At 39.8% G+C, this 21271-nt stretch overlaps 2 protein-coding genes across 9 annotated transcripts in view; both read left to right on the plus strand.

Annotated features, from left to right (window-relative positions):
* The window catches only part of SASH1 (SAM and SH3 domain containing 1), a 552112-nt gene that overhangs the window by 450081 nt on the left and 80760 nt on the right, over nt 1-21271 (plus strand). For all 7 annotated transcript variants that reach the window (XM_083731823.1, XM_083731825.1, XM_083731826.1 and 4 more), the window contains exon 2: nt 3911-4039. In XM_083731823.1, the coding sequence (XP_083587949.1) occupies nt 3911-4039 (129 nt within the window). The remainder of the gene's footprint in view (nt 1-3910; nt 4040-21271) is intronic.
* GINM1 (glycosylated integral membrane protein 1) overlaps nt 1-21271 on the plus strand; it is a 785919-nt gene that overhangs the window by 362058 nt on the left and 402590 nt on the right. The gene's annotated exons all lie outside the window — the stretch shown is intronic.

The following is a 21271-nucleotide window of genomic DNA, read 5'->3' on the forward strand; positions in this document are numbered from 1 at the left end:
AATATGTTCATGTAAACTCTAATAGATTCTAAGGCTTGCTGATTATTGATGATTGTCCATAGCACAGGGCTCTTCCACAAATGTTCTTAAGTTAGGTGGGGCTTAAAAAACAAAAAAATCTGAGCCGAAGACTCTTTCTTGGCAAAGCTTATTTCATTTACTTAATGCAAGATGCCTGACAAAACGCTACTTCCTATTATCTTTAACATCAAGTACAAATGATGTTGCCAGTACATTCATCAGGCTGGTGTGTGGTGACCAATAAATCTAGCTCAGTAAGTACCAGATCATTATGACTTGTCTTTGTTATTCACTCCATTAACATCAATCATGATGGTTGCTTCTGGTATTCACATGGTCCCAGACTAATTCTCTAGGAATTCAATAGCAATCCATCATTTATGCTGTATGGTATTATGTTGCAAAAAATCTGAAGCATTTATAAGAAGGGAATATTCCAGTGCAAATGACAATCTCAAAAGGAGTGTTGAACACCTGCTGTTCTGAAGTGCTATAAGTTCTTTACTTTTACTAGGTGTTTGCTGCTTCTCTCTTAAAATAGGATTTTTTCTTTCAGCTGGCTGTTTCCTCTATACTGAGCCTTGCATTCTGTGAACATGCTGTGAAACAGTATGTAGTAGCAGACAGCACATTTATTAGTTTTTATTAAAATTTTAACTTATTTGATTCAAGAGTTGGATCAATTATGCAATATGTCTTCTGGAAGAAGTTTCTGCCAGTGAAGCAGCTCTCGTTTAGCGTTTGCCAACCTGATGCCCTCCAGACATTTTGGACTACAGCTCCCTATTAGCCTCAGCTACCATAGTCGTTGTAATCCTATATACCTAGAGGGCACCAGGTTGGCAAAGGTTAAATTATAGAATAAATTTCCAATGCAGCAGAGCTGATATTGGCAAAAGCTCATGTTAACAAGTGTACATATCTCCCAGGCCTGGAAACTAGGTATTGTTAGTGCTGTTATTTGTGTTTATATGTATACTGGAGGTAATTTTATAGATAGCTTTTAAAAAGATTTTAAAATGTATTAGTCACCTTCTTTAAACCTGCATTGGTTGTTTTCAATGTCAGTTTATACATAAATTTACAGTTAATTGTACATTGTTCTTCCAACAGATCAGTAGGTATTGCTTATGATTTCTGATGTTGTCTGATATATAGGGCCTTTTCAATAATCATTGGTGGCTATTTACTGAATTTTTTAATTTTTTAATATATTTTTATGGCTTTTAAATGCATTGTTGCTAGGTTTTTAAAATAGGCCTTTAACTTAATTACAGATTTTCAAAATAAAGGCCTGATTCATTGATTAAACGTATGTGATAAACATGGCTGGATCAACCCATTTGAATTATAAATAAAATCTGGTGTATCTACAAGCAGCATTAGCTATGACTCATAAACAATAGAGCAGACAGAAAATTAAAGTAAGTTAAGCTTCTTGTTGTTCATGTTGGCATTGTTATATTGTTTGAACTGTGGCAGTTCCAAGTGAACAAGTGATAAGGTTACTGTTGGGTAAACAGGTTAAAAATAATAATCCTTGTTTGGAATTTAATCTGCCAGACCTACAGGCTCAGAAGTTTTTTTAATCAGCTTGCCAGGTACTTTGCATGCAAGTGATTGATCTTTGGCTGAAGTACTGGATAAATCAGAGGTTCCAGTTACTTTCACGTTGTGGGTCTGGCAGCTCTTGGCTCATGCAAGGATTCACAAATACAGTTCTTTATGGCTGGTTTCAAACTTCTTGATCTAGTCAAGAATCTAATTCCCCAAAGGTGGTCTGTTATAGTTATAAGTTATATAGATTGAAATTTCCTAGGAAAATAGTGGTGAGTTGTGGATTGTTTGAGAGTGATGGAGGAGCTGCCTTTATTTTTCAGAGTTAATTCTGCAACCTACAGCTGTTTATTCAAGTGTACTTCTCTACCTATTATTCTTTGAATATGCCTAAGTAACTTGAATGGGGGTTGCAGGTAAATTTATGTACAGCTTGCCTTTTCGTAATTTAAATGCAAAATGGTAAAATAACATCTAGAAATGGAAGCTTTGGAAGGTTAAAATAAAACAGATTGGCCTGTAAAGAATGATAATGATTAGCTGTGGATAGGGAACTGGCTTTCTTGGTCTAATAACAAACTCATGCAATTCAAGCTATGTAAAACAAAGTTGTGAATGATTTTGTTTACCTTACGAAAGCTGTGGACCACATGCTATTTATGATACTATGAGGTGGGTAGCAGCTCATAGGAGCCAATTAAATAGCACTGTCTTGCTTCTATCTTATCTATCTCTTGCTACTTCTTCCGTAGTGCTGCCATTTCTGGAGAAATTTTGAAATATGTTGAGTCCCCTGATTGAAGCTTTGAGAGGGGTAAGACTATAGCACTTAAAGTCACGGCAATAGGTCAACACAGAACTTGGCAGACCAGCAAGCTGGCAGCAGCAAAATGCACAGAAGGATAGTCCAGTGTCAGGATCTGGGGATAGTGCATAGTGATTTCCAATAGACTAAGCCGTACAAGCAACATTTTATGATAATCATATGGTTTGCCCTTGAGTCTGATAATTTTCTTTATTTCTGTAATTATTTCTTAATTAAATTTCTACCTCTCCGTTCCTCCCAAAGGAGCCCAGGATGGCAAACACCAAAGTGGTAAAACAACACGAATGAAATTATCTGCAGGAAAGTGTATGTTTTAGGCTCACCTCTCCACAGCTTAGACTTCAGTTAACGGGGCATTGAATTTCTTCTACAGCAAGTAGTCAGGCAAAACTAGCAAGCACTCAGGCAAAACTGGTGTGTCTCTTGTTGCAACTGGGAGTGGCATGGTGGCAAAAATAGGATGCCCAAAACTAAGGAAAAGAGGTCATTGGTATCCAAGAGTGTTAGCAAGGAAACACTTGAGGGACAGGAGTAGAGCTGTCTTGCTGCTAGATAGTCCAGAAACAATATATATATCCAATTATCAGGATCCTTGATGCCCCAGGCACTCCGTTAGCACACCAGAAGTTTCCAGAGTCCTGGACCATAACATTCAACTATTTTAAACCTACATTTGGAATTGCTTAATGTAACTGTAGAGCATGGGAAATAACTTTTCTGATAGCAGGTACAAGTCTAGTCTTAAGCCATTTAAAAAAACCAAAAACCCTCCTACCCAGTTAAACAATCATACTTAGTGTTGCTTTAGTAATTCACTGGCATGCTTACGTTCTGTCTCATTTTATTTCAGTGCTTTCCAACAACATGATTTGAACACTGGTTTGACAGGAGATTTTTGTTGATAAAGTGATGGCATTGTGCAAATAAAAGTGGCTTTCTCAAATGCTTTAGAAAGTATATCCTCAACACATATCCTATGGATTTAATATTGACAGAGCAGTACAGCAGTAAATCTTTTGTGGATTAATTTGAAATTGGTATTTCCAGTTTCATTTATCTTTATAGAACAGGTAAAAATAAGTTCTGAAGGAAAATATGCACTGGCTCAGTCAATTAACTTTCAGGTTCTATTACGTTTGCTAATCTTCTGGTATATTGACAGACTACCTTTGTGTTGTTTATAGGTATAACCTGTATGCTAATATAAATATAAAGACTTTATTATCTGTTCTGGCTTTTAAACACTGCTTATGAAGTTTCTGGATGGCTTTTAAGGTTTGACATCATTCACTTGCTTAAATGCAAATATGTTTGCCTGGGAAGACGCTTGAATATTGGGGAAACGTTATTGTCTACAGAAACAGTTCTTTAAAAGTAGTAGTCGCTATAATTCTTCAAGAGCTTTTTACATCAAGATGACAAACTTCACATTGCACTTAAAATAGTTTATTCATGTCCAATGAAAATGGTTTAATAATAACCATTCCTTTCTTATTTTTTCTATAGGATGGATCATTGGGCAACATTGATGACCTGGCTGAGCAATATGCAGATTATTATAATACCTGCTTTACTGATGTATGTGAGAGGATGGAAGAGCTTCGCAAACGCAGGGTTTCCCAAGACCTTGATGTGGTAAGTGGATAAGTAATAGTGTCCACTGATACTTGCATTAATAGTGCAAGCTAATACTCATTTTAAGAGCTCAGGAATGTTTAGCCTTGTGTCTAGGAAAATGGTATTCAATATCAGTTTTGCATTGTGTTGAATACACAGTTACAATCTTTGTTAAGTAGAAATCCATGCATTTAATAATATTCTGGAAGGGCTGGGGAGGGGGACTTACTTTAAATTATACTTTAACCCAGTCTTCCCCCAACCTGTTGTCCCCTAGATGTTTTACACTGATCTCCTAAGCAATTTTTTTCTGCGCCCCTACTCCTTTCAAGAGCTCACTGATTTTGATGGAGGCAACAAAAAGAAAAAAAGAAACTAGATTGGGGTGGATGAATAATTCTGAACCTTTATGCCTAGCCCAGCACCCTGATGGGGATGTATATTGATCTGATGATCAAGGAAGCGCCAATCATCTAATGAGTGGAGTGGGTGATTTGCATCTCCATCAGCTGAGGTTCATCGCTTGATGATATCTGATGACCTTGGTGCACACTGAACTGGGTGGAAAGGATTAAATTTATCCAGCTAGCTCACTTCCCTGAGGGCAACTCACCAGTCATCACATTTTATTGCCCGGGGATAACACCCCTTTCCTCAGCTGTTCCACATGGATCTACTGAGGAAGGGGATGATGTGTGTTATGTCCATGTGCATTTGTAGTGAGGTCACACCCACTGCCAGCATGAGGCTTCCAGTGGTTTGGCTGAGGGTGAATGGGCCCTTGGGCCAAAAAAGGTTAGCCACACTGCTCTAAAGCATATTAGGTTAAGAAGCTGCTCAGTTCAAATCTAACGATGGTGCTAGCTAAACTCGCAGGGATGTTCAACTAGTAGATCGTGATCTACCAGTAGATCCCTGCCTGATCCTGGTAGATCACGGGATCCTTATTGTGTACAAAAAGTTGTGGGGGGGGGAAGCTAAAAAACTCTGTGCAATCCTCCTCCCGAAAAAGCTCAACAACTCCGGGCAATCCACCCATCCCCCTCCACGCACGCCACACTCCTCCACCCTTCAATGACAATGGGTAGATCACTGCCACTTTTTTAATACTGGGAGTAGATCACAGTCTCTTGGGAGCTGGACATGCCTGAATTGCTAAAGAAAGGGCCATAGCTCAGTGGTAGATAATATGCTTGGGACACAGAAGGTCCCAGCGTCAATTCCAAGCATCTGAAAGTAGGACTTTGAGAGATCCTTGTCTCAAACTCTTAAGAGCTGCTTCCAGTCAGCTTATACTGAACTAGAAGAACCAGTCTGTGACTCTATATATGGCAGCTTCCTGTGTTACCTAGTTGTTGTGGTTGTTGGGCAGGAAGATAAGTGTTGAAGCCATGCTTATCAAAGTCACAGTGCTGGTTGATGTGTGTTTGTGATTTCAAAAGCCACATGGGGTTAAAGCACATAGCATGACTTAACTCTTCTAAATTGAATATCTTAATTATTTTTTGCGGCTGTGCAAGAGAGTACACCATTGTTGTGAGTCATGAGGCATATGACAGTCTTTTATTGTTCTTTGAGTCACTACATTATTTGTCATTATCTGGTTACACAAATTTACTTTCAGAGATTGACACAATAAAAAATGCAAGATGCGTGCAAGCCGGGCTGACCTTAGCTATTTTCTCCTCTTAGACAAACTAAATTCTTTGTTGCCTCTCACACAATAGTGAGGATTGTGCCAACTCTTTGGGAAAATGTACGACTAAGTCAGTCATGTCTTATACATGATGGAGGGAGACTGTGGCTCAGCAGGGCACATGTGATTCTCGACACACGTGTTCTAGGCTGCACAGTTCTGACCAGCTAAGCATCATAGGGTTGAAAAGTCTAGGAAGGACCCCTTTCTAAAACAAACACCTTTCCATGCTGCATAATACCACTTCTCCATTGATTTAGTCCTGGTATTCTGTAAATGTGGTACGGAGCTAGGGCTCAGTTTCACTGTCCAAGCTGTGATGATCAATCTCGCTTTACTAATCAGTGGTGGTCTTGGGGGAGATCTCTTCTCTCTTTTTGGTGGCCTATTAGGATGAAAGGCTCAGTGGTCCTTGTGAGATGTGGAGTGAGCTGCATCTTCCACGGGCCACCAGGGCTTTCATCCTGATATGCAAAATGCCAGGGAATCAGAAAGAGGAGCCATTCCTCCCCATCTCCTTCTCCTAATGTAGTGCTGCTGCTGCTGCTGCTGCTGCTGCTGCTGCTGCTGCTCCTGCTCCTCACACCACCAGTGGCTGTTGTTGTTTAGTCGTTTAGGCGTATCCGACTCTTCGTGACCCCATGGACCAGAGCATGCCAGGAACTCCTGTCTTCCACTACCTCCCCACGGTTTGGTTAAACTCATGCTGGTAGCTTCGAGAACACTGTCCAACCATCTCGTCCTCTGTCGTCCCCTTCTCCTTGTGCCCAGTTAATCTTTAAGGAGAGGATCTTTTGAGGAGAAAGGGCTTGGCGGCTGCTGCTGCTTCTTTTGAAAGTCTGATTGGTTCAGAAAATAAGCCATTTCCCTGTGCCCCCAGAAATAACCCTGCTCATTTCCAAGCCAGTACAACACAAGACAAGTAGGAGGAAGCTTGCCTATCTACAATTGTTTGTATTGTTCTAGAGTTGTCTGGGGCATGCTGTCACTTGGGAAGTTTCATTTGAATTTCTGGTGCTCTGTTTTTGGCAAGGACTAATAGTGCTCCATTTGCAAGTTCACACAGGGAACCATGCTGTCCCGGCCCAAAGCATGTAAAAGAAATAATTGCTTTTGACTTGGCAGATGCCTCTTCCTGCACAAGGCGAGAGCGTGCCCTCAGAAACTTTTATGTGGTTACAAAGGCCTTACGTGGACATATTCTCACTTCACAAAGGGCACTACCAAGACTAGAACTGACATAAAAAAACTTAACATGGAATTATTTTCCCTTGGCTGCTGTCTCTTCCTTTATGAGTTTCCCCGCAATCTTGGATTTCTGCTCAGTCCCTGTAGTAATTGTGGAAAACCCAGGGAATTTTTTTTTAAAAAATGCAGGTTTCCTCTTTTTTGCCACTTGCATGTGGCTCTTGGCACACGTGTTCCAGGCTGCACAAATCTGACCAGGGGCTTTTCAAGGATTTAATTTCATTTCTTCTATTACCAAGACATTGACAAAACAAGGAATGAATGGTTTGATCCTTGCTAGACAAGGAAGTAGGCAAGTGATGAGACCTGGTCTGAACACACACAATTCAACAACTTTGCTGAAGCCAAGTATGTTTGAATTTTGGTCAATGTCTGGATGCTTTTCTGCCTGGGGACCTATGTAACCTACCTTAAACTTCATGGAAGAAAGGCAAGATATAAATTGAATTAATAATGAATGGTAATAGTAGTTCATATATTTTGTTAACTTGATATTGGTAGAACAAATCCCAAGTTTATAGTAGCCTGCTAGAGATACGGCTCTCTATATTCACTGCCATGGCTATGATTCTTCACAGGGTTGCCTCCAAATAAATCCCTACTTCAAGAAGACCCATTGAAATTAATAAACATGAGTTGTTCATGCCCATTAATTTAAATTGGTCTACTCTAAGTAGGACTAATGTTGAATACATCCCATATGCTCAATTTTCTTTAATCCAAGATTTCTGTCTTCTGCATAGAATATCCAAAGTATTTCCAATTGTTACTGTGGCTAAACTGCTTTATAAACCTATTTCATACTTTATTCAAAACACTGAGATCTTTTGTTAATTTTAGGTTTGTTAACATCCTTAATTTTCACATCAAGGCTGTTCAACAATTGCCCAAGGAAAGTGTTTTAAGCTCCAGTGTTAAATTATAGGTTAACACTGAAATATACCCCATACAGCATTTAAGAACTCATAATGTGCAAAGTTCAGAACCTCTTTCATGACAGGGTAGATTGAATGGGATAGTGGAGCAGTTCCACAGTACCATTTTATCCTCCAAACTGCAGGACATTGACTAATTCAGATAACAACTGAGAGTAATGAAATCTTTTGCCAGCCACTCAGGAATTTTGGAAGGCAGCTTCTGGCAGTTTCTTTGCCAGTTAATGAAGCATAGTTTATAGGAGGAGAACTCCCTTCCATTTAAACAGATGGGCCTAATTTGGCGCTCATCATTACACAGCTGACAAAGGTGGTTTGGAAAAAGTCATGTGTGTTGGATTAGTTCACATCAAAGGTGTGGAACTATAAGGTGTGTTAAAAAGACACGAGTAAATGCAAGTCTGAACTGCAGATGATTTTGTGGCTCATCCTTGCAAGAGGAAAGGATGAAAAGTGGTTTGAGAGGAAGGACATCTGGCATATTTCCATACACACAGTGGTGTGCTTTAAATAATTAAATACATTTGCCCTGTTCATGGCGATCTGTGACTATTACTGCAATATTCTAAAACGGTTTCTGCACCCTGTCCCCATCACTGAATCTCACAATTCCTCAACATCATTCTCTGTGTTCACTCAATCTACCTGGTTTTATGGTTTGTCTAACCCCAGTGGAGAAAACTTCTTCATTCCTCAATCTCTTCCAACAGTCATAAGGGCCAGCTTCCCTGCTTGGGGGCCAGTTGACCTCTTCCTCAACCATGGCTCCATAAAATCCATCACTGAACTTTTCCTGGCAGGGCTCTTTGCCTTTGAAACTTGCGTAACAGACAGTAAGTAGCTCTGTCGCCATACTTCAGGGATGGAAATCCTGTGGTACTGGAGTACAGCTCCCATCAGTCCCAGACAGCATGACCAATGGTTATAATCACACTTCTAATTTTACTTCAGTGAAATTGTAGATACTAATAATTTATAACAAAAGTCATTGATTTTAAAAGCTGGAATCTTGCTTGAATACTACGCTGGTCTGTGGAACAATTCAGAATTAATGATCACCCAGGAGTCCTCTACATGTTCAAAAGTTTGGCGTGTTCATGTGGTAGTTTTGCAATCACAAATATATAGTGAGCTGTTGAGCCTGTAAATAGGATGTCATTGATGGAATTTAGCCGGACATCTGCTTAAAATAATGTTTTGGCCAGCAAATTGACATTGTGAAGATGACACCTTGTTAGTGATCCTGTCTGTTTCCCTTCTAAATTTGGAACTGCATCCATGCACTTCACTGTCAAAAGAGTTTGTACTGCTATCATCAGAGCACTGAGGAGGAAATATAGCTGTGAAAGAGCAAGTTGTGCTGTGCTGTCTCATCCATCACTGCCAATGGCCAACTAGCATCTGATTCCACAATGTTTTATTGTGGTTACAGATAACACAAGGCAGAATCTCTACAGCATAGACATTACCGTACAGTTTATGTTAGTGGCAGTGACAGTTCTGCACAAATTATATGCTTTGTAGGAAATGAGATCTGGGTATAATTGTGGTTATCATAATTATGGCCCCAATCCTATGACTCAAGACTGTTAGCAAATAGTCCTAATAGATGATATACCAGGACATAAAGACATTGTGATATTAGGGCTGCTGTTGTAAATATTATACACTTGTTTGGTAGGAGGTATACCAGCACACATGGTTCATTAGTAGATGCTAGTCTTCTTCAGAATGTATCATCCATATACAAAAAAAAACCCACAAAGAAAAAAAGTATTCCAAAATGTGATATGCAGAATATATGCTGAAATACAAAAGCAAAAAACCATAGTTTAGTATGCTTCTGTCATGACATTCTGAGGCTGCTGCCAAATATATTTGCTCACAAATAGAGTAGAAACCTCACATGCCACTGTCTTTCAAGAAACTTTGTATTGAAACAAGGTAATGACTCCCTCTAAGATAGGTTTGTGCATTTGTTAACTAAGGCTGTAATCCTATACATGTTTGCCTGAGTGTCAGCCATACTTACTTATGGGCTTGCTTCTGAATAGACATGCTTTGCATTATTCTGTTAGTATTTTAATCCAGCTTTTACCAACCTGGTGCCCTACAGATGTTTTGAAGTACTACTCTTACCAGCCCAAGACAGTCCCAGTTTTACTCCAAAAGTTAATGGAAGACACCAGGCTGGTGAAGGCTGGTTAAGTCACTATATTGGCACCAGCAGTATCTTACAAATGTGTTTTATGCATTTAAAATGTCAGCCCCACACCTTGCTTACTATTGTGTGTTTTAGGCATTGGATGATATGCTAATCCATTTGAAGAATGCTGCTTCAAAGAAGTCCATGAAGATCATATGTAGTTCTAGTACATTTACAGTATTGGGGCCATGAAGAAAGCATATGGATAGTAATTAAGTGCAGGTTCCACAGTGGATTTACAACCCACTATGAAATATTTCTGAACATCTGGATGGGTTTTCAGTTATGGTTTTTAAAAGCAAAAATATGTTGTTCTCCAGCATGCATACACACACCAATCTGCAGAGGACAGTTGGTTTAAAACTGAACTCAAAGAGATTTTATCTGCTCCACATACCCATTGTGGTTTCAGTTATGGTGCCATACCATTTACAGTGTTTGATCTCTTCATGGTTTGTCATTTTTCAGTATTATGCAAGGTCTTAATTACTGCAAAATAGCTTGTAAACAAAGAATTCTGTGATCATTTGCTTTATAATATTTGTGTGTGTGTGTGTGTGTTTAAAAGGCATCACTTGGGACAGGAATGCCCAAAATGAGTTGTTGTTGTTGTTGTTGTTGTTGTTGTTTTTAAAAAAGGCCCATAGAAAATGTGCTCCTCTAGGTCCTTCTTTACATACATATGTAAAACAATTCCCTCCACTTTTTCCTTTTGGGTCCCTGGTAGCTCTGCCACTGTGCCCTCTGGCCTGGTGGCCTGTTGCTTAACTCCAGATTGGTTCATAGTAAGGTACACTCATTCATAACTTGATCAAAGATGGGTGGGGGGAGCTAACACAGAGGTGGATTTAGGGGAGCATGACTGGTTTGCCTGCATTGTGCACTGAGCTGAGACGGCGCTACAGGGGATGCGACAACAATGACTTAGAACAGAAGGCAGAGGGAATTTTCATGTCACACAGGGCACCACTGAAATTTGGCTAACATGTATTATTTGAGCGGCCAAGTGAGCAGGGTTGACTTAACCCAGTTGTGCCCCCTCCGAGTTCTTGGTTGAGCATCAACACAAGCTAGAGGACAGGAAGGTATCCCACCCAGCAGCCTCTTTGACTGTGTTGGAAGAGCTGGTCTCAGAGGTGGGATTGGTAAATCCTAAAATGTTGTGTCATGGGATTTCAGCAGTCACACTGAGGTTGCCTTGAATGAATCGGCTTAGAACTTCATGTCTCGGTGTGTCATTGTCCTCATACACTGGGCAAGGCATATCCTCATTGCAGTCTTTGCCTCAGCATAAGAAGGATGGTCTGCAAGTAGGGATAGCGCAATAACCCTGATCAGAATGTTTCCTGCTGAGGTTAGGTGTGGCATGAACTGTTTCCACCTATATTGCCTGCCCCATGAGATTTATGGTACCTCAGAGATTCATGAATACTGTGGGGGATTTTCCAATGGCTAGAGCTGGAGAATGGAACTTACTGGGGAATGGGAACGTGTGTCATGCTGTTGACACTGTTGCTTCTGAATTACCTCTTCAGTGCTGGGGACGAGATAATTATTGGAAGAGGGACAGGTGGAGTGTAACCCTTCTATTTCTCCTTGATCTTTCAGTGGCTTTTGATACCATTTGTCATGGTATTCTACTGGACCCAACTCTATGTGTTGGGAGTATGAGACCCTGTGTTACATTTTCCCCAGTCCTACCTACGGGCCTAGTTTCCTAAAATGGCATTGGGTAACTGTAATTTGGTCCTGTGGGTGGTCCAGGGTTCGTTCTTTTATGCAGGGTTCTTTAACATCTTTATGAAGCCATTGGGAATAGTTGGGGGTGTGTGTCACCATTATGTGGATAATCCAGATCTCTAATTTACATCATGAACCAGGTGTGGAATTGCAGGTCCTGGACCAGGCATAGGCAAACTTGGCCCACCAGATGTTTTGGGACTACAACTCCAATGATCCCCAGCTAACAGGACCAGTGGTCAGGGATGATGGGAATTGTAGTCCCAAAACATCTGGAGGGCCGAGTTTGCCTATGCCTGACCTGGACAGTACTTGAATTTGGTGGTGGGCTGGATGAGAGCCTAGATTTAGTAAGAGGATGGATAGGAGCCACTAATATTTTACAGCACGACACTGAATTAAAGGCAACAAGACTGTTCCTCAAGTTTTTCACAGCCCTGCACCATAGTGGTTAGTAGTTAACAAAGCTTATAAATATATTGACCTCAGATTGTCCATGCCAAAAGAGACAGGAGGGTATTGCAGTACGCAGCATAATGATGAGGATTTGCCTGTTACAGAGCTCTTTAAAGAAATAGGGAGAATTGGGGGATAGCCCTGTTTATGCATGTATGCATTCATGCAAAAACAATGGAAAAATTAAATGGAATGCTACCCAGACAAGTATTATCTTATCTCGTGGTTTTTTGCTGAAGAAATGACACACTTTGAATTAAGGCATCAAAATCTTGAAGGTGGTGTCAGAACTGTCAGAATGTTGTTGAAGTATACATTTCTTTGAACATTGCTATGGAAAAGGGAATGCAAAGAATAAATTTTTGGTTGCTCTATTTTTTTCATTCTTTTTCATTCTTTTTAAAGAATGCTTTCTTTTAATAATTAATTTGAAATATTTTCTGAGCAGGGCACAAATGAGATATATATATAAAATCATTATCACATTGAATTTGTTAATGCCATACTAACTGTTTTACTGTCCTCTTGTAAAATGTTTAATGAATCCATATCAGCAATTTACTCAAACATTTATTACTGGATACAACTGCTTTTAAGCCCTAAATCTAAGTATTAGTCAAGCAGTATTGTCACAGTTTAAACACAAAACTACAAAATATTGCTGTGTAGTCGCTTCATGAATTAATTTTCTACGAGGAAAGCAGTTGTGCACTGGAGCCAGTGTTCGAAACTCCCATTGTTCTAGGCACATTTTGCGACAGGGAATTTCATTAGTGTGAGCAGTTTCTGAGCTCTGGGCGCAGTATTGCGCCTGATTTCAGATTAAAACCACAGAGTGGAAGGAAAGGAGGACCTTTTTCTGCCTCCCCACTTCCAGCCACTCTCTGAAGACTGGAGAAGAGACCCTCTTAATAATATTAGGGGGGTGATCAAGGGAGGGACTAGACCATGTGTAAAATGAACATAATATTTTAGCTGCAGTTCATTCATTTTCAGCTTTGCATTCTTGTTAGTAAAGAAGCACGCCTATACATTCCATTGTTGCGCCTGTAACCTAGGTTTAAGGTGCTATTTAGCTCCTAGCTTTCATATCTCAGTTTCTAACACTGACTGGAGGGGAAATTAGTTAGCAGAATTTTGTGTTTAATCCTCTTCCTGGTCTCAGCAATTCCCTAATGCCATAGGGTTTCCAGCAAGCAAGGTCATTACACTGAAGATCCAATCAAGGTGCATGTGATCTCTGACCAAAATACACTGAAAATTACCAGTAGAAAATGAAGATAAACTGTTTCTAGGAAGTTTCAGACTTTGCTTTGTTTGATGGTTTTTGATAAGTCCTCAGCAAGATTGTTTTGTCTCTGAGGTGACAAAAAGCCGCCCATTTACATGTCCTTTTAGGGCTGTAGCACAAATGTTTCCATCACTGAGGTTTAAAGTTACATAGAATTGGTTCAGGAAAGTGTATGTCACATAGACAATGTGGCTAAATGAAAGAGTTGTTTTATTCATCATATCATTTTTTGTCATTTCTTCTTTGTTTTTGTAGAATGTACTAAATTCGTTTTTCAAATGTTGACTAAAACACTCAACTATTCTGTGAACTAAGAAGCAGATGATTCTGTGGTGTTTGCTTCCCCCCACCTTCCCAGCTGCAAATATAATTTCCAGCAGCCACTGGACTTGCAATCCTGAGAGCCCATTTAAGGACATGCAAAGACTTGTGAACCTTCTGTGGGCATTTTAACTCATTGTTTTCTTTTTAACAGCAGCTCCCCAGGCTCCTATGAGTTCCAAAAGCATTTTGTCTAATAGTTTGAGTGTCTGCTGTTCGGTGGTAGGTGTGGGAATTCAGAGTCTCACTGTGTGTACCCTAACTTTAGAAACCATTGCTTTTTTAAGTTTAGCTGAGAAATGAAAGACACTTCAGTTATTCCTTTAAAAAGAAAGAAAGATATATTCAAATCGTTTCCCATAGTTTCTTTTCTGCCTCTTGGCATTTACCTTTCAAAGTTTTTTCTGAGTTTTCCCAAATAGATCTTTCAGTATTAAACACCTTTACTTGAAAGGCAGTGAGGGAACCGCCAGAAGACCCTTGGAGGTAACTAACCACAGATTGTCTAGGTTTGGAAATAATGACAAATTACAGTTACCTGAAAATGGAGGAATAATAATAATAATAATAATAATAATAATAATAATTATTATTATTTATTTCTTGTACTCTGCTCATTTGACTCAGTTGCCCCAGCCACTCTGTGCAGCTTCCAACAGAATGTAAAAGAACACAACAAAACATCAGGCATTAAAAGCTTCCTGATACAGGGTTGCCTTCACATGTCTGTGGAGAGTCGTATAATTGTTTTTGACATCTAAAGGGAGGGTGTTCTATAGGATGGGTGCCCCTACCAGGAAGGCCCTCTGCCTGGTTCCCTGTAACTTCACTTCTTGCAATGAGGAAACTGCCAGAAGGCCCTTGGAGCTGAATGGGCTGAACGATGAGGGTTGAGATGCACATTATGCTAAATTTCCAAGGACAGAACCCACTGCAGCCCTCCAAATGTTGTTGGAGTACAGCTTCCATCAGCCTTGATCATTGGCAGGGGCGTCTTACCCATAGAGGCTAAAGGTACAGGGCGCCAAGTTCTGGAGGGCGCCAGGGAAGAGGAGGAGGCTGGACACGGCACCTCCCAGCATCAGCTCACTGCCCCCTCCTACCTCCGCCATATCGCACCAAAGCAGCGCCACGCGCGGAGCCTCCGTCTGCCGTGGCCACCACAGCACGAAGCGGCCAGCTGAGCCGGGAGGTGTTGCGGCCAGCCTCTGCCTCTTCCCCGTCGGAGGAGCCACCTTCTAATCGCTGCTTGCCTCCTCCTGCCCCGCCAGCAGTACCGTCCTCCCTAAAAAAAGTGGACAACTCTGGGAAACGGGGGGGGGGGGGAGCGCTGGAGGGAGCATTGCACCACGGCGCCAGATATGCTTAAAATGGCCCTGATCATTGGCCATGTTGGTTGGAGCTGATGGGAAATGGAGTCCGACTCGTATCAAAATTCCCATTTTCTCTGCTAAATTGTCATTTCCCATTCTATGGGAAAATAGTAAAGGGTCCTATAAGTAGGCCAATCTATAGCATGTTACTCAGAACTAAGTCCCCTTGAATTCAGTGGGCTTAAGACAGTAAGCTTAAGACTGAACACTAGTGTGTTTGTGGAAAAGGTAAAATTTGAACTCTCGGGTACCAACTACACCAGCTACCCAGTTAAAGTAATGATGCTTAAATTTTCCACTCTAAAGTTTATAAATATTTTTTACCTGAAATTTTGCTGATTAGAAATAAAATGAGGAAAACCTTTACTTCATTTTATTTGTGCTTTCTGTATGAACACAAATTATACAAGCGTTTTTTGGGAGAAATTATGTGTTGGCAAAATGTGCTGCTTTTCGTGGGGTTTTTCCTCCTCCATTTGTTACCTGCAAAACTGTTAATTTTCCAAGAAAATTAAAGACAAAGATGCAACAGAAACATAGCATTGGCTCACCAATCTTCCTTACTCAGCAAGAGACAGCTAGATTGCATCTGTTTGGCCTTTGCTGACTACTGGTTTCAGAGAGCCCAGATCACATAAATCTGGTGTTTCTGTCTTCATCACCTATTATATGGGTGATGGCCAGCATTGGTTGTCAGCAAAATAATGCCATTTAAAGTAGGCCTGGATATACAAAACTGATTGTTAGCACCTCTCTTTTGAGTAAGCTTTTTTCAATTTTTAAAATTTTCATAGAAGCACAAGTAGGAATGAATGTTGTTTAAGTGATTTCAGTGTAAATAATTGTGGAGATTGCTGTTCACAGAGCCTGATGTGAAACTTCTTTGAAATGTGCTAATTCATCAGACCTTGCTCTCTTGTCAGTCTGCATTTTATCAGCATCGCTGCTTGTATGTAGGGGGAGACAAAAAGAATGGATTGCCACTGTGGCTTTTAAAACACATCAGCCAGGACAGATGAATACCTATTGTTAGGTGTTGTAGTGTCCATATTTCTTTTGGTTCAGTGCTGTTTCTCCTCGCAACAGGATGCAGAGGTCATATTGCAAGTTGAAAGGTCTAATTATGGCTGACCACAATTACGTCACTTTGGATATAATCTTAGTAGAAAAGGTAGCTGAAGCACGTTACAAATAAAGACAATGAATTAAGAAGGTATTGGAATAAATTTAGATTTAACATAGATGTATCTGTATAGTGCTAGATTACAATGTTTCAGAAAGATGGTTTAATTTATTTGAGGAAGTGCAGTGGCAACTGATACAATATTCTACTCTGTTCTCGAGATTTTACTTCTGAGTGTGAAAATGCCTTTTGAGAAACCATAGTGAATCCTATCAGAGTATTGTGAGTACTTTGTTTTATTTGCAACCACCATGTCAAAAGCTAGGGTAGCATGTTTCTTTCTCAGTTTTGGGGTAATTGGGTTGGTTTAAGGACAGCCCTGCTCTTAAGAATTTAATTATTGGCTTGATGCCTTGGTCCTAAAATGCATCAAAAAAAGCATTCTCTCCAACAGCAGGTGACCATTTTTTCTCCACCCACCCAGTCCCTCCCAGAATCAGAAGATTTGGGTGGCTGTTAAGTTTGGGGATTGACTTACATCCTGAACTAAGTCAATGGTTGATGCCTTTGGTTGTAAGATAATATGATTGCTCAAAGTAAATTAACCAGTGAACAGATGCCAGATTAATTTTTGTTACTACTTCTGACTCTGCTCTCTATTTCTTTTTGGGGTGTGCGTGTGAGAGAGCTTGGAAGGGGTGGCCTAGAGCAAAAAAAAATATTAAATGGACTTTGGTTTGTATGTTTTGTTAGGTATGCCAAATGCTTGGCAAAGCATTATATCAAACATTATTGCAGATTGGAAGACCGCAGGATACAGAGAGGTAGTTATATAACTGATAAGGATCCTCCTTCCTGGACAGCAATCGATAATTCTTAGAATACTGAATATGTGACATACATTAATTTTGCCAGCCAAAATTACTTCTTCTTTTTTAAAAAAGTTTTTCTTGGCCCACTCAGGAAATATATATGGTAGAGCATTCTACTATTTTAACCCTATTATAAACAGATACATCTGTTTATCTGTTTTTACTAGAGAGCCTGGCTGTGCAATCCCATACATGTCCACTTAGAAGTAAGCTCTATTGAGCTCAGTGGGGCTTCCTCCAAGGGATTACTGTACATAAGATAACCCCCCCCCCTTTTAGACTCAGTGGTATTTCCCCCCAAGTTATCTGCTATTAGATTGCATTTAAAGTATCAAGGATGTGTGTGTGCATTCTTATGCACTGGATAACCCCAACACACTTCAGTCATGATGTTCTCTACAAAGCCAATATTTTTTAGGTGGGTGGGGCAACAGCGATTAATAACTTTCTTTGTCATTTCTAGCAGATGACAGAGAAGGCATGCCAACCTGCCTGTTTTTTAAGAACCTGTGGTGCTTGTACCTATTCTTTGTCTAGGATATAGCCATTGTTTTTAGCTGTTGTTATATATGGGAAATTTAAAAATTGTTTGTATATGTTGAATTGTTTTATTGTTTTTGTTTTTACTATAAAATTGCTTCAGCCTATTTTATGGGATATTCATGACTGACTGAATGAATTGGGGTCCATGGCAAGGGGATTCACGGAAGGCTTTTCTCTGTAGCAACTCCATGCCCATAGCATGACCACCCCTCTAAGGTGTGTCTCTCTTCAACTGTTTTCTTTTTGCCCGGAGGTGAAAATGCACCTCTGTCCAGGCCTTCAGGGTGGGGTGTATTAAGTACCAAGAATGCCTGCTTTGTTGTTTTACTGTGTTGTGATTTTACGATGAACTATACTGATGATGAAATACTTTGTTTTAGCTTTTTATTGTTACATTTGTTAGCAACTGAGATATGAAAGCTGGGAGCGAAATGGCACCTTAAACCTAGGTTATAGGCACAACAACAGAATGCCTAGGCGTGCTTTTTTAATAACAAGAATGCAAAGCTGAAAATGAATAAACTGCAGCTAAAATATTATATTATGTATTCTCTAACCTCCTGGGACCTTCAGGTGAAGGGTGAATTATAAATGACATAAACAAATGAACAAACATATTCTGGAATGCTTTGACTTTGGCAGACAACACAGTGTGAAACTGAATATATAAAAAAATCTATGTCCCCTTTCACCCAGATGCTTTTATCTAACAGATAATACCAACTTAAGTCTTTGTTCTCCCACCCAATATTTGCTGCTGCTAACAGCTTCAGCAGACCAAAGAGCAAGGCTAGAAAGGAGCGTGATGTGTCTGAATTTATATCAGGGGACATACCTCATGCTGAGAGAAAGAAACTTTGTCTTCTGCTGTTGCCTTTGAATCAGGTTAGTACTTGGGGATGGGAGGGAGTGGGACTGGATGCCAGAGAAGAGGCAGTCTTTGTTTTTCTTCCTAGGCTGTATTTGTTGGAGGACTATACTGTAGTTTGCAGGAAGCTAGCATTATATTGGCACTAGAGCTGTAAACTTCAGATACTAAGAGAAAACTAACACCATACATGCAGTAGGTCTGTGCATGTTTTCTTAAAGTAACCCCTGTTTTCACTGGTATTTACTGTCACTTAGTAGGTTTGCATAAGATGACAGCCTCAGCTTAATAGGTGATCCCCAGCTGCAGAAGGAATAGGCAAGAAAGGGGCAGGAAGGAAACAGGACAATGAGAGAAAGCAAAGTGAAGTTGAAAACAAAATTGATAGTCTGCCCCCAGGACTCTTGCTACTGTAATGTGGAAGCACAAGCACAGTGCTACTCAAATTTCCTAACACTATTAAAATAATGATAAAAGCAGAAGAAATTCATGAAGGGATGAGTTGCAAAACTAGAATAAAGAAAGTAGCATTCTAAAGGCAAGTGCAGCACTTGGGTTTCAGTGAACACAAAATGCTATGCTGATTTCCATCTACAAGATTTGAGATGACAGAAAGGGTTAGTCAAAAAATGGAGCATTCAGCAGTGTTGTTGAAACAGAAGACGTGCAAGGAAAGCAGATCCATTTACCAACAAGCAAGCAAGGCCATGCAGTGTTTTAACATTTTTATAGCAGATATCTTGCAAAGCCACCAGAGAGTTTTAGAGTGGGAGTGATTAACTTGAGATAACTCCACATATTTTGGTATCCCAACTAGTCATAGCGTCTGAATTCTATGCAAAGAATTCAAGGCTTTGTCAGAGATGCAGGTAGCAAATGAATTACAAGACTTTGTCCTTGGAGTTATAAAACACACACTATCGTGTTTTCACAAGCTAGCAGTATCTCATGGATGACAAAAGAATACGGCTGATAACAGGAAAACCCAAATAATGAGGCTTGGAATGTGAAATCAGTTTAATTATGTTAAATGAATTTTTATGACTGCAGTATTTCCTCCAAAATAATTTAATTCAGATTCTTGTGATGTAGGCATGATCTTTTGGGAGAGGTCTGGTTGGGTGGGTAGGAGGTGCTCAAATTGCCTGAATTGCTCTGGTGTCTTGACTTTATGCAGATGAATGCCATTGAAATGGGGACCTTTTAAGCCTATGCAGATCTGTGCGAGGATCATACCATTTTTCTTTCTTTTTTGCTACTACTTTTGAAATTTCTAAGCTTAAAATATTTGCTTATACATTAAAGAAGCATACTTTGACTATCTACAATTTCTGAAATAACGGGGGTTAGAAAAATGGAAAGTAGCCATTCTGAAACTGAGTGGATTTTCTAGTCTGTGTAGGTGAATGTCAGTGAATCTTTGTGAATGTCAGTGTGGCAGAGACCTGAAGCTAGCATGCCTGTTACTTTTAAGATTCCCATACCCTTGGCTAGAATAGTTAGAAGCCCTCTGTGCCAACTCCCTTTTAACATGTGGCGGACAGGGGATTTTCACCTTATTGATGGCTAACTAGGAAATTGTGTTTTTCTTCCTGTGGTTTGCACTTGTTTCCAGTCAGCTCACCACTTATGACCTTACTGATTCAGGTAGCATAAAACAAAACAAAAAATCTATGCTTTAATAAACTTAATTAATTTGAAATGTGAGAGTTGACTGGGTACTATTTTATTCAGGGGATATAGTTTCCTTCATGCTGCCCAAATAACGTGAGATACACTAATGTAAGTTAATGGGAAGTTTGAGATGAAGATGAGTTGATGCTTGACCTGTACAGACTGCAAACGTAGCTGACAGTCCTCTATTCCTGGGTCAGTAAGATACTTATGAATAAAAGTTTCATGTTACCAAAGGTGCTTGGGTGTCATTGTCATTTGTTATCCTACAGGTAGGATTCATGTCTGTTGCAATGTGCCAAATCAGAAAAAAGTTAAAACACATCTGCAGGCATTTACTATTAGGAAAGAGCATGCAGTTAATTATATAGGAGGAAGTTAGGATGTTTTGCATTCTAACACAAGTTATAGTCCTATGAGTTATAAAGCACCTTTTCTTGTCCAGCATGCCTCCACCCCACAAAATGTAGGTAACTGTTCTGAAATCTATTGTTCCTCAAAACTGTTCCCAATAGTAGGTAACTACTATTGTCTTTTTCAATTCTGACATGTTCAGCCTCAAAAGATAACAAGATCAATGTGACTTCACTCTGGTAGGAGGGAGGGATGATACCCTACTGAGATCACAGAGGCTTTATCTATGTGTGGTGGCTATTGTAGGCCAGAAAGAATTCTTTATTTTTTGCTACAGCAAAACTCTGTGGGGAAAATACCTTTGAGAAGCTGTGAAGTAGTGATAAGCTATGTAGCAGAATACAGATTATCTCCAGTTATTTGATTACAGTAAGACCGCAATTTGTGTGCATTGAACTTGTGCGCATTCAGCTTTATGTGCTTGGCAATATTAAAAAAAAATCAGAAAGGGGGCAGTTGTCTGGGTAAAAAGATTTTGGCAATCCCACCC

The sequence above is a fragment of the Podarcis gaigeae genome (genome assembly GCF_964106915.1).
Source record: "Podarcis gaigeae genome assembly, chromosome: 3".
Taxonomy (NCBI): Eukaryota; Metazoa; Chordata; class Lepidosauria; order Squamata; family Lacertidae; genus Podarcis; species Podarcis gaigeae.